Source organism: Varanus komodoensis, unplaced genomic scaffold, assembly GCF_004798865.1.
Source record: "Varanus komodoensis strain SLA01 unplaced genomic scaffold, ASM479886v1 scaffold2, whole genome shotgun sequence".
Lineage (NCBI taxonomy): Eukaryota > Metazoa > Chordata > Lepidosauria > Squamata > Varanidae > Varanus > Varanus komodoensis.
In genome coordinates this window covers 27370597-27385052 of record NW_025335568.1, presented here as the reverse complement: position 1 = coordinate 27385052, position 14456 = coordinate 27370597, and the positions used below count along the sequence as shown (strand labels likewise).

Below are 14456 nucleotides of genomic sequence, written 5' to 3'. Positions count from 1 at the left end.
TACAGACTTAGCTTCTTGCGCACTAAAACCAGGTCTCTGATGCCAGATTGTTGTAATCACCAAGGCATTCCATGGCTTTAATCAGATCTAAGAAAAACAGTATTGTGATTCTCTCTTCTTTGCAAAATAATTACTGCATAGGGACTTGAGTAGAGAAAGTTGTTCGCGTGTTGCTCAAACATTTCCTTTTAAAGCATGAATGGTGCCCTGCCTTTCACAAAAAAGAATCTTCAGCACACAGGAAGGTTCTGTTACCTTATCACTGGAATATTATGTGACAAACATCTTCCAAAGCTGAACCCAAAGGCTACAGGTTGATTCCTAGTATCTTTACATTGAATAGGCTTGGTGGGAGCCGATACCTCCACCCTGACTACTTCATGCCACATCCAGAAATTCCCCACAAGCTAATTCCCCATTCCATAAATATGGAATAAAATGGGCTATTGCGCCGGGGGGCTAAGAAGTAAGGAAGAGATTGTGCAAAATCAGGCAGAGGCACTGCCATGAATGGAATAGAAGGTATCCTAACCTGAATTTGCATTGCTTCCTTCTTTCTTCTTAGCTCCCCATGCAACAGCCCATTCCACTCAGTAGGGCTTGTACCCTTATGTGAGAATACTTTGTGTGCCTCTGGAGTCCGGTGGGAAGATGTGAGTGCAAAAGTCAGATTCTGGCTACCTCATTTGTGGAGAGATATGTGGATCCAATCCATTGTTAAACTTGTACAGCCAGTGGAGGGATCAGTGTATTGAATTCAGACTTGGGAAATCCTGATTCTGATCCCCAGTCAATCATGGAGCTCATTGGGGGACTTTGAGCTAGTCAATAACTCTCACTCTAGCGTTGCTGTGAGGATAAAATGTAGAGGAAGAAGACAATGTGAGCCATCTTGAGTTCCTTGCAACAGGAAGGGAGGGAGAAATATAGTAGTTTGTTTATCTTTATTTATTCCTACACCACCTAATAAGCTGGCACTTTCTGACTGATGGAATATTGAAAACATAAAAAGCTATTGTGCTAGCATCCCTTATTTGGACAAGGTGCTCAAGAGGGTGGTGGCTGGGCAACTCCAGGTGCTCTTGCAGGAAACTGACCATCTAGACCCTTTTCAGTCTGGTTTCAGGCCCGGGTATAGGACAAACTGCCTTGGTCACTCTGTGGTATGACCTTTGCTAGGAGAGCTACAGGGGGAGTGTGTTCCTGTTAGTTTTCTCTCTCTCAGCAGATTTCAGTACCATTGACCATGGTATCCTTCTGGCCGGGTTGGGGGTCGGAGGAACTGCTCTGCGGTGGTTCCACTGCTACCTGCCTGGCCAATTCCAGATGGTGTTGCGGGGGGAGGGGGTTGCGGCTCTTCACCATGGCAGTTATGCCATGAGGTTCCACGGTGTTCCGTTTTATCTCCTATCTTGTTGAATATCTACATGAAACTGCTGGGAGGAGTCATCTAGAGGTTTGGGCTGAGTCATCAGTATGCTCTACCTCTTGTTTACATCCAATCCAGGTGAGGCAGTGACGGCTCTAAACAGGTGTCTGGTCAGCGTGATGGGCTGCCTGAGGGCCAATAAATTAAAGCTCAGTCTAGGTAAAATGGAGTGTTGATGGTGGGTGGGCTGGCTGTTCGGGTGAGTGATGTTTGCCCTGTCTTGAACAGGGTTGCACTCCCCCCGCAGGCACTGCAAAAACTCCCATGAGAAGCCATATGTTGCCCAATCTTGTTCTATCACAAGATGGAATAACAGTTCTTGGGAAGGGGAGAGTTTGTAACTGGTGACACAAGGTTGGATGCTGATCAACCATAACCATAGCACTGGCCTTGTCACTGCTCACAGCCATTCTCATGGTGAGTGGGGTGGTCGCAGGCTTTGAATGACCATTCTGTGCTTCCATCAGAAGAAAGGCAAAATGCAGCTAACACATTCAGTGGTCTTTCAAATGTGACCATCTTGTTCAGAATTGTTCAGAGGAATTTTAGTTGATAAATTCAAGATAAGGATCAAACTTACTCTTGCTATTATTGAAAAGAAAAATGTCCCCAAAATAATGAGTTATGCAAGGTTTCTTAAAATTGCAAGGTTTCTTAAAATTGTAACATAATTTGTTGTTAGTATCTAAAACGTTTCCAAACCATTCTACTTATGGATGATCATACGAGATGTTTCAGAGTAGTTTTCAGGATCCTTAGATTTGTTCACATGGCTAAATGAAAAGATATTCTGGCACTAGCTTTTTCCCATGCTAGTGCTTAGTTAAATTTGGTAACAAATATTTACTTTTTCGGCACATCATAACTTTGCCTTAGACTTCCGATTTTCACCCAGTGTGCTTTAGATGTATAGCTTAAGCTCAGAGTTAGCAACATTAGTCACCTTGTTTATAAAAAGAACAGTTGTATATTTGTTTTGTTTTGTTTTGTTTTTTCTCATTTTGCCAAGGCCTTCATATGTGTAAACAGGATACTGTGCTCCCCCTTCTGAAATAACCACTTCTTTGCATTTCAAGTTAAAGTTGTTTATGTGTTGAGTATATCACACTGAGAGCCAGCATCTGGTCCCCACTAGGCTATGACACTTACGAGGTGACTCAGGGCCAATCACTGACTTTCAGTCTCATCTATCTCACAGGTAGGATAAAAAGGAGAGAGGAAAGCATGCTTCCTGGTGTTCCTAGCAGGAGGAAGAAGGCAGGGTATACATACATTACCATCATACTTGAATGAAGGACTTAGATATTTGGCTACACTAGGAGTTAACTATGCTGCAGTTAAAAATTGCTTTATTGTGTGAAGTTTGGCAGGCTGTACAAATTAGGAACATTTCCATGTAAGTACATAGTTTTTCCTGAATTTTCTGGAGTCCGTTAAAGAGCTACACAGGGCAAATAAAGCCCACCTCAGCTATTTCTTTGATTATTCCACCTTTGTCCCCTGTTATTCACATTAGGAATGGCCCATACATTGAGTTCAGTCCGAACTTGTCCTTGCATAGTGGTGCTTTTCTACCTTCTAACTACATACCCAAAAAGCCATTCTGGAGAGCAAGAATTCACTTTAACAGTAGCAGAAAGTTGGTTATTATGATTTAAAGTGATGAAAAGTCTATGCATGGGAGAGAGAGATAATTCAGACTGAGACAACACTTTATTCTGAAGAGCAACTGAGAGGGGAAGATTGGTTTATTTTTGAAAGAATCTTAAATCAATAATTGTACATATTTCCTTTTTCATTAAAAAACCGCTGGGGGGAGGGGCTGGAAGTGAATGACTGTGGGCATCATTAGAAGTGCTTATGAAGAAATCAGAGGTTCTGTGGGCACCACATTGGGGATCCCTGTTTTAATTAGAGAAGGCAGGAGTTGTTCCTAGGATCTTTTAAGTAATAGCATAATCTCTGCTTTGGAGAACCTAGCTCCTTCCCAACTAAGACTGTATTGGGAACAAAATAGTTTTGGGGGTATAAAACGCAAGAACTGTTAATTGACTTAGGAAAAAACTACACTTTGTTCATGATGATCTTTGGAATTGCCTTCAGTACTTGTTCAATGAACTTTAAAAAATGACAACTCTACAGTTACTGTATTTGGAAAATTACAAACTGATCATGTGTTGCTTTTTTCTTTTTTGCATTTCAACAAGATTAGATTATTATTCTTTTCATCTTTTTGTGATTGTTTCCTTCAAGGCTGCTGTTGTACCATCTGCACAATCTCTCAAGCTCACTGACTTCTACTTCAGTGACTTTGAGCTGTCAGACATGGAAACTTCTCTGTGTACAGTTCGAATGTTCACGGACCTTAACCTCGTGCAAAATTTCCAAATGAAACATGAGGTGAGTATCTTATGGTATCTGGGGCATGATCATTCATGTCCTGTGAACAGTGTACAGCGTACACTCTTCAGTGTAAATAAGTGTTCATACTGATGACTGTATCTAAATAAAACAGAACGAAGCCCTACACCTGTCAGCATTCTTGAGCCAGCCCTGGTAGCTGCACTGTTTGTTTTACATCATCCATGCACTATTAGAAATCCAAAGTATTGTCATTGCTAAGACAGCATTATTCCCACTTTTGGTAGGCTGATTTTCCCAATAATGAAGCATCCCACATTTGGAGGCATCACTTTGAGAAGCAGTGTTTGCCTGTGATGTCTAATGAAATACCCCCAGGTTTTTCAGTCGGTAGATCTCTCCCCGGTTCCCACCCTGTTTCACAATCGGTGAGTTTCTCAGACCTCTAGAACAGATTTTGAGGGCGTGCTGCAGGGGAAGAGTTTCCGCTGACAGAAGCCGTTTTGTCAGTGGAATAGCTCAAGTGGCTGAATCCCTGGCTTTCACTTCAAGCAGCATCTCAGAGACCACCACAGTTCAAGCCAATTTAATTTAATTTATTTTTTAAGGTATGATGATAAGGATCAGCACATTACATTAATAACATGTGCAACCTAACTAAGATTCTATTACTAAGTTAAATATATTGCTATTTGGCGCTTGCCCCCTCCAGATTCTCCTGTGAGTTTAAATATATCAGTTTACATTCCTCTTTCACAAAGCCTGTGAGGAACTCAGAAGAAATATGTGCTGAACTGCTGGTAGACAGTTTTGAATTTGTTTCAGTGAAAACAATGAAGATGGTGCATTTTATACTTACAGTGATGTTTCTTAAAAGGTCCTTTGCCGATGGATTTTAAGTGTGAGGAAAAATTACCGGAAAAATGTTGCCTATCACAATTGGAGACATGCTTTTAACACAGCCCAATGCATGTTTGCTGCTTTAAAGTCAGGGAAAATTCAGGTATGCTTGGATATATTTATTTGTATTAAGGCTTTCTTTTAAAATCTCAGCCAGACTGTAGCAGACACTGCACTGAAATCTTATTAAAGGCTAGTGCACAAACTTAAAATATCTCCATGTGGAATATCCCTGCGAATGGAAGCACATTAGAAATACAATATGTTGATCACAGTATCTGTAGCCCCATAGACATCTGTAAATGAGGTGGCTTGAATTAATAGCACCATGCAGTAATTGTCACGGGAGAAATACGGAAGTTCACATGTTATGTCCGTCATGCATATGCAACTGAGAATTGAAGGCTGAATTATATAAAGGTGCTACTGCCCATGTGAACAAGTCCTTAGGTTTTCATTGGCTCCTGTGAAGTCAGTTGCCCCCATTTTAACTGTGCTGGTAGGGCCATTCTAAGAAATTTTCCTTCCTGGAGTGGGAAATACTATCCCTTTCCCCCATTTCTATTCACATTCACTCATTTTTTTGTGTCAGCTAAGGCAGAAATTCCTGCAGGCACCTTTGGCCATTCCAGGTAGTAAAAATATAGTTGTAGTACATTAATTCATTCTGCTTAATGCTAGGGCCAGCCCTAGCTCCGGCAATCCAATATACACATGGATTGCTGCACAGTTAGTACTTAAGCAAACAAGTCTCATTAATTTTGGCAAGTGTTCCATGTCTAGAGCCTTTGGACTAGGGAAAATTAGAGGCCTGCTGAAGAGGTAGGACACAAAAAGAGCAAAAAACAAAGCAGAAGCCCTCTTGTCAAGCTCTGGAGCTTTTTTTCAGGTGCTGTCCGCATAGCTTGACTGTGTGTTTTCAAATTTAAGCAATAAAAATTTAAGCAGTATGTTTTCTTAAAATCTCAAGTCTCATAAATCGAAGTCATAGCAGAGAATCATGAAATGAAACAGGCCTACCTGTGTTTGAAATAAGCTAGGTTTTTATGCAGTTAATATCATATATATGTTGTTGAACTTCTATTCAATAATAAAGGAAAACTTTAAGATGCAAAATTGTATCCTGATTACTGCTGGGCTATTGTCCAGACTCTACACTTAAAACTATAGTTCTGTGACAATTTAGGTTGTAGCACATTTTTACTAAACAAACATGTCATGTTCACAAATCCAGTTAGTTCTTCTGTGAATTAGTTTGAGAGACCTTGACCTATGTATGTGTTCAAAATATCCACAACTGAAAAAGGAAACAATATGTAATTAAAACCAGATTTTTTTAGTAAATATAATCTTTTTTTCCTTCATTTCATGATACTCAGAACAAGCTTACTGACATTGAGGTACTTTCTTTGCTGATCGCAGCACTGAGCCATGACTTAGATCACAGAGGAGTGAACAATTCTTACATACAGAGGTGAGTAAAAGAAAATTAAAAGGAGAGCAAGTGGATGTTTGAGGGATGCTCTTGCTTTCCAGCTCAGATTGCTTTTTGGAACAATAATATGTGCATGTGTAGCTTAGACCACAGGGAGACAAACCAGAGGAGGAGCAGTTTAAAAGGGACCTCTTAAGCAATGAATAGCCTGTTTAGGCCAGTGAGCACTTCAAGAAGTTCCCTGTTCTGGCCCTTTTGTTTGAATAGTACATCACTATAAAAATTGATTGTATCAATTTGGTATCAGGATGGAAGCTTTACCTAGTGGAAGTTGTTCATGTACCTAGTAGAGGTGATTAAGCATGTCACTGTTGGCAATTTTTAAAAAACCCACATCTTCATGGATGCCTTGCCCTTTTCCAGCAGAACAGCAGAGTTGCATAGTAGCTGTCAGTGTCAAGTAATTTACAGAAATGCCTGTGGGGTCTCACCGACTCCCCAGTTTTAAAACTTAACACATTGTGCCATTAATATAATTAGAAAAGTTACAGAAGTATGACAGTGTAACAGTCATGAATTACAAATTCCCAGCGACAGTGAACAACCATTGGCCTTGCAACCATAGCGCCCTCTGTCCAAGCTGCCTGTGCAGGTTGCCACATTTCGCAACTGTAAGTAGGATAGGCAGAGTAGTTCCTCTTCGTGGTCTCCATGCAATCACAGAAATGGGCTTTGCCATGCAGCACAAGGCCTGTTAGTTCAATGAAGTAGATGGTCACTGTGCTCATGGGTCATTGTGTTCAGCATAGAGATGACACCTTAGTATCAGCACAGGTAGCTGAGGCTGTTTCTCTTGATGTCTCAGTCTAGCTGGCGGTGCCCCTAAATTCAACCCAGGGTTTGGCCAACTGTAGACTGAAGTCTGCTATGAGAGCCAGTATGACGTAATGACTAGAGTCTTGGACTGGGACTCAGGAGATCAGGGTTCTAGTTCTCCTTTAGCTAGCTCACTGGTTGGTTTGGGATCAGTCATGTACTCTCAGCCTAACCTACCTCACAGGCTTGTTTTTGTGAGACTAAAATGGAGAGGAGAACCATGCAAAAAATCCTGGTTTCAGTGTGTTGAGAGCCAGATTTTTCTTAGCTAAGTCTCTTACTGCTGGTGAAGAAATTATTGGTTATGGTTTGTCTAGAAACCTAAAAATATGATGTTAGTTTATCAGCTGCTATTCAGTCTAGCTACTTGGAAGTTGTGCTTCCTAAAGCAACCAGAAACAAGACAAAACATAGTTTCCCAAACAGAACAGATACAATGAGTGAACAGAGGGGTCTGCCAGTCTGTTCCATTCTGCAGACAAGCATTCTAGCAGGCACTGTACTCTGATGTCTCAGTAGCCCAACCTCAGCAGAGGCATATGGATTATCCTTGTTTCAGAGACCCCCCTCCCAACTCTCCCTCCCTCCCTCCCTCCCTCCCTCTCTCTCTCTCTCTCTCTCTCTCTCTCTCTCTCTCTCTCTCTCTCCTGTTATAACTATTGCTAAGGTTCCATTGATGTGGCCCTTTTGGAGGTCTAGAGAGCTTACATTTTCCTGGTTACTTAGTATTACGACATTATCCTGTGATGGTGCTCCCCCCTTGCCTCCAGTTTAAAACGTTATATGAAAGTGCAGCTATGGCTAGCTTATAGTATGAAAAGAAGACTCCACTCTTCATTCAGTTCCCTGCTCAGCATCCCTTCTCTTCCTTCACAGAAATCCAGCAACCTGCAGATTTGTGGTGGCTGGGACCAGTTGGCTATTTTTTATATTCTTTATTTAAGAATATATTTCCTGGAAAACATCTGGAAACATATCATCACCCTTCCAAAAATGTCTTGGGAAAATGTTGTCAGCAGTGAAACTCAACACTGACACATGCCACAAAGTAGAGACTATTACATTTTCAGTGTTTCCTTTTTAAACTAAAAATGGTTCTATGGATTTTTAAATAATCCCTCTAGCTAGAGAGGACAGATGAAAATAAGGATTAATTATGTCCTTTGTGGGTTGTGGGAGTAGGAAGACTTGGGACACTTGGCTGAAGTGTCTCCTTTTGGAAGACAGTTTTAAAAAATTGAAGCTGTAAACAGGAGGAACAAAAAATGAAGTGTATATTCCTATCCATATTTACTTAGAATTAAGCCCCATTGTATTCAGTGAGGCTTACTAGCAGGGAAGCTAGTGTGTGGTAAAACAGTGGAAATGTAGAGGACTGTTGGTTGGCATAAACCTTTCCCCCATCTTTTAGAACTGGGATAGGCAATATTTTGGGGCTATGGACACTTCCGGCTATTTGAGAACAATCCCACACACCACCCAAAATGGCTGCCATGGAAGGTGTGGCAAAAGACAAAGTAACCTGCTCAAAAGATGTGGGTACAAAGCAGAGGTAGCACCTGAATTCCAACACACTGAACAACTCCTTTAGAAGAGTTGTTGTACTACAGAACCTGTAAAAGTCTGTAGTAGATACTTTATAGGCATTTTCAGTACTTAAAAGCATCAGTAACTGTGTAACAAATTACATATTTGACTATGTAGTCTCTCATTTACTCAGATATAGCCCATATTCATGGAATTATAGTCCTATATTCTTGCTAGGCAGAATTGGATAGGAATATTAAGAGATGAATGTCATCCCTAAACCAGGACAGGCATGAGGTAGTGTATATCCCAGCTTGTCTGCTGCTTGTCCCTGTTTCTTGGGGCCTTTCTGCATAAGGCATTTATCATATGTTCATAATTCCTTACTCACAGTTGTTTCTGTGGTGATAATATGGTAATCTTCCAGTTTTGCTTCTATATCTAAACAGTTCATACAGCAAGTTTTTTAGAGCAAGAAGAAAGTGGCATTTAATTGTAAAAGCAAAAGAAAATGTTTTACTTGTATATTTGTACTATTGCATTTTATCACAGTGCCACCTAGAGATTATTTAGCATAATGGGAGAAAGGAAAGGCTGTTCATGCAGTAGTGCTCTCCATTTGCTACAAAATCAGAAGTAGATGCAACAAATTAACAGCCTTACATTTGTTTGTTTTTAAAAGTTCCCACACTTGGATTCTACCCTGGTTATTGTAGGGGGGTTTTTTTGCTGCACTTTCTTATCAATGGAGGATACAATATTTATTGTTTATAAATATAGCCCTTTGACATGAAGTGGTTTGGTTAGTGAGAGACTCGGGGATACAAGCTTGGGGGATTTTGTATTTTAAAATTGTACTCAATCCACCATTCTTCTTTGTAGTCATTCAGTAGTCCTCCTATCTGTTTGTGCTCTGCTCTCCCAAAGCACCTGGAGTACTTGAAGCTGAGATGGGAAACAAACATGCTTCCATGCTGACCTTTGGAGAACCAGAGGTCAGGGTGAAGACTCCTGGGAGAGGGCATGGTCCTGGCAATCACACATTTTGATTGGTTACTAAATCCAGGGGGAAAAATAGAAGGACCCTGGGTAAATAGGTTTTTATGTTATTTCAAAGACCTGCAGAAACTGTTTGATCAGTTCCAACTGTGGAGGGAAAGAAGCGGTTCCCTCCCAGACAACTTTCAACCATCTTTAGAAACGGTTGACTGTCACAAGGCCTTACAGTGGATGGTTTTTTTTTCCTTTTGGGGCTTTCAGAAGTGAGCACCCTCTTGCCCAGCTGTATTGCCACTCAATCATGGAGCATCATCATTTTGACCAGTGCCTGATGATCCTGAACACCCCGGTAAATAACTTTTGATTTTGCATGTACTGGAAGGAAAGCTTGCATGTTCCATTTTTATTTTTAGCTTTGGATGGAGTCCCGACATTATGCATTCTTAAATATTTTAACCCCTTTACAGGGTAGAGAAAGCCAACCATTCTTAGAACTACCAAGCTTTTCTGAATGCTGCTTGATGTCATTCTGAATACAGCTTGATTTCGTTCAAGTTAATGCTGCAGGGAATTAATTGATGTCGTTTTCAGTGCCAACTGTCTTGGATCCAAAGAAAAGGGAGAGTTTTGGGTAGATCAGTGCAAACATAATTCTGTTTGGATGGGTCTTCCATGCTCATTCTTTTAAAACACTGCAATAAAACATTTGGTGTCACATGGGGCTGTGATGTAATAGCATCTCTAAATTGTCCACCTTATTTTTGGGTAGAGAAATGAGGGGAGAGGAAACAATAACACCATTTTATGTAATTTCTGCAGGATGGTTGAAATTTTCTGACACAGCTTCTTTCATGTCTCCTAATGGTTTTGTTTTCTTCTGTTATGCTCCCACAGCAAGTGGCAGTGGCAGTGGCTGTTTTGGCAGCCTCAGATCTAGCAGATTTACCCAGATCTAGCATTATTCCAGAGCATGTTGAAGGGGAAACAGCAGCAATCACAAAAAGCATGCAAATGCACCCCCTCAGTAACATTTTTCTAAAAAGGGTGAAAAAAAATTCTCAGGCATTTACTCAGAAAATGTCTTCAGAAAAATGTTGGCTTAGCTCTAGTGTCAAGAACCATAAACCGACATGTAGCAGCCCAATGCAGCCTCCCAAGAGATGGAGCTGCTGGTTGTTACATAGAATAGGTCCAGCCCTTGTATTCTTTCTTTTGGGTAACAAGTCGTTTTTATTTTCAAAGCAAAATCTTTTCAATTGAGAAGTTATGAATTATACTGAATTTTAGTCTAAGTTTAGTCCAGTCCCATTCATTTCAACAAGTCCAAGTAGGATTGCAATCCTGTGCACACTTACTTGGAAGTTCATCTCTTTGAATTAAATGGTACAGCTATAAGACTGCACTTTTATGAAGAAATGATGTGCCCTTCTTAAGGCCTAATTAGCCCCTGGAATGTGGGAATTTCTTCTCATATCAGTTTTACCAGCAACACTAAGATCTTTTTTCCTTCACCTGTGCGGGCTCACTGAGGAAAACGGGGTACTGATCTGAAACTGATAAACTGCCAAATTAGTGAAACTTTCTATGTGTAATTAAAAAAGTTGATGACATTTTTCTTGATGGTGTTAACTTTTTGTATGTGAAGGGCAACCAGATTCTTAGTGGTCTTTCTGTTGAAGAATACAAGGCAACCCTCAAAATGATCAAACAAGCTATCCTTGCCACCGATCTTGCACTGTACATTAAGTAAGTTGAAACTACTTTTTATTGTGTGTGGGGGGTGGGGATCTTGGGCATGCCGTGCCACTATTCGGCTCTGGAACTTTTTAATTCCCTTTTTTCGATTGCCCCTTATTAATATGAAATTGTACAGCAGCTGCTCTTTGAAGCATGTAGTAAGTAATGAATATTTTATTATGTTTTAAGGAGAAGAGGAGAATTTTTTGAACTTTTGAGAAAGAAGCAGTTTAACCTGGAAGACCCTTATCAAAAGGAGTTATTTTTGTAAGTTAAAAAGGCCCTTCCTGTACAATACAGTATGTGGGTTTCTGAGACTTCAGCTCATGTTTTGTTGAGTGTTCTGGCCAGGAGTATCAGGGCTTTGATTTGATTGATTGAGGGGCTGGGCTGTAAGAGAACAAGAAGAACTTTTCTAATGAATGTTGATGAACAAATGGCACCTTGTGGTTATGTGAGCCTTCCTAATTGGGCGTAGAATGTTTCACAAAATAGCACATTGTTCCTTTGGTGAAGGTGCATTGTCCTGGGGCACTGATCTGTTACTTAAGTTTCAAGAAGATTATTTATTCTGCCCAAGAAAAGTTAGGCTGAAGTAACCATAGTTCTCCCTGCAGAGTGTTAGTCCTGAAGCAACTGTGTTGAATTCATCACCAATTTAACACAACTCTGCCGGACAACACTGCATGTAAAAGTAGGGAAGAAGTCATATGACCTTCTACATTTGGCCAGATGTGGGTCAGCTGGTGTTGACCTGAACATGTGAGGACTCACTTAGCTCTCCTCACCAGTGTACAGTGAGTTTGGCAAGCCATGTTGTGCTGGTGTGTTTTCCATGGGCAGCTGGTTGGCCACTGCGTGAACAGAATGCTGGATTAGATGGACCCTTGGTTTGATCCAAAAGAGCTCTTCTTATGGTCTTATGTTAAATTTATCCAATCCACATCCAGCCACATACAGTAATTACGGGAATTACACTGATCTAATTTCAGAACACTGAAAATTGCATGGGTCTCATTCCCATTATTAATGGGACAGGAACTAAAAACACCCCACTGTTGTCAGCAAAGATTATTTTTCCCTTGGAAAAAGTTGGGCCTATTCATTCTGTTTATAGTCATCACAAAGGAATGAATTTTATTTGGCAATGCTATTCCAGAAATAACTCGGAGAGAGAAGAAAGATGACACACTACACAAACACAATTCTAATTGTGCTACCTTCTGATGGCTATGTATGTAATCAAAACAGAGCTCTTAAGAGGCAATTGGGAGGTGCCAGCTGGTATTGGGAGGTACTGCAGCTATTTTTCACTTCTTGTCAAGAAAGAATGCTCTTTATAATGCCTAAAACCATGTCTATTTGGTCTTTGCAGGGCAATGCTGATGACTGCATGTGACCTGTCAGCAATAACAAAACCATGGCCAGTTCAGAAACGGGTACGTGTTGCCAAAAGCCCCAAACGCCTTATTCTTGAGTGCCTGTCAAAGGGTCTTGCTTCCATTTCCCTCAACATCTTGTTCCTTTGTGAACCTGTTGCCTTCTGTAGATTGCACTAAGAGCCATAGGGCAAGATCTAGATTTAAATGGCTGCAGCTGGACTGGCAGAAGTGGATTTCCCTTTCACTCCTCTCATGGCAGCCCTCCAGTCTCCTGAAAATGCTTGCAATAGGTAACTCAGCCCAGTTTTGGGATATTCTACTCCCTCTGCTACTGAATACTTCCCTGCAACCCTCTGTAAAGCATTTTTAAGGGGCTGAAGTGGAGAAGTCTGTCACTGTCCATCTGGTTGCACGTGACCGAAGATAGAGCCATATGAAAATAACAGGTATGGATTCAGATTTAGGTGCATGCAATTTTGCTGGCGGAAGTAAATATCCACAACTCCCTGCTCTCTGTAGCTGTCTTCTAGTCCCCTGAAAATGCTCAGCAGTGAGCGGATTCTGGTGAAGAGGGTGAGGTGTGGTGCCAGGTTGAGGAAGGGCAGATGCTCTGAAGGGGAAGAGACATGTTATGTGAGTCCTTCTGTCGCATGAGTAAACAGAACACCATCTTCCTTCTTACCTCTCTCCTGAATGCAGCTACTGCTGGTTCAGCTTTCAGTTGTTATCCCTGGAGAAGCAGACTCAAATCTGGTGGTATTAAATGAATGTTATCTTTATTTAGCTGCAGATGAAAACAGATGAAAGCAGATTTTCAAGCAGATTCTTTAAAAAAAAAAAACTTGAGATGTACTTTTTGAGAAAAGATGCTATAGTAAGGATGAGTGAGAAAATTATTGATCACATACTGTTTGAGAGCACAGATACTAATTGGCATTTGTTGGAAGCAAAAGCATGTTCCCACTAAAGTGACTACCAGAGCTCTGGCAGAAGTACAAACCAATGGCACCAAAGCTTATCTGATGTGTTAAAAAACATTGGAAGAATGCTTGGGAAATGGCTCTTCTAAATATTGTATAGTAGTGTATACTTTTCCTTTTTGTTAGCTATTGTATACATTTTATTTCAATTTCTAAAGATAAAAAATTATGTTTAACCCTCATCATGGTTCATGGCCATTTTGATATTGTTTTATATTGCTTTATATTGTTATATATTTTATTGTAATGCAATAGTAATTATGAAAACTAGCAAAGTGGTTCAGATAGTTCTGTTTTTAAAAATGCAGATTGCTGAGCTTGTTGCTGCAGAATTCTTTGACCAAGGAGATAAGGAGAGAAAAGAACTCAACATAGAACCAACTGTAAGTAAATATCATCTTTAAAGAACTTTTCTCCCCCAACAAATGCATTTAGATTGTGATTTTTCCATGTATAGAAGCCAGTGTAGACCTCCTCATGTAGCATCTTTAGCAGCAAGAGCTTTTCCATATGAGGTTGTTAAATCACTTTAATCGCTGAATTGTGATTCCAAGTTCTTCCATAGAGCTTTTCCTTTCCTGCTTTTCTGCTATATAACCTCTAGATGGGGCTGTGCTGAATAGTTCAAACCCTCAAAGAGAAACAGTGCCATTTCCCTCCATCTAAAATGATACTTCAGGTGCTCTGGAAAAACAAATGCAATTAAACAATCACAGCATTGTCTAAACATCCACGATTAAGCAATATAGGTGTGCAAGAAATGCCAGAAATGAGCATTATTTCTTTTTTCTCATCAGTTATAGTTAACTTGGTTTTGCCTCTTACAAAAA

General features: G+C 40.4%; 1 protein-coding gene across 5 annotated transcripts in view; it reads left to right on the top strand.

Annotated features, from left to right (window-relative positions):
* The window catches only part of PDE5A (phosphodiesterase 5A), a 95045-nt gene that overhangs the window by 71197 nt on the left and 9392 nt on the right, over nt 1-14456 (top strand). For all 5 annotated transcript variants that reach the window (XM_044428280.1, XM_044428279.1, XM_044428281.1 and 2 more), the window contains exons 12-19: nt 3683-3829; nt 4668-4793; nt 6070-6164; nt 9789-9876; nt 11173-11273; nt 11454-11531; nt 12640-12703; nt 13935-14009. In XM_044428280.1, coding sequence (XP_044284215.1) covers nt 3683-3829; nt 4668-4793; nt 6070-6164; nt 9789-9876; nt 11173-11273; nt 11454-11531; nt 12640-12703; nt 13935-14009 — 774 coding nt within the window. The remainder of the gene's footprint in view (nt 1-3682; nt 3830-4667; nt 4794-6069; nt 6165-9788; nt 9877-11172; nt 11274-11453; nt 11532-12639; nt 12704-13934; nt 14010-14456) is intronic.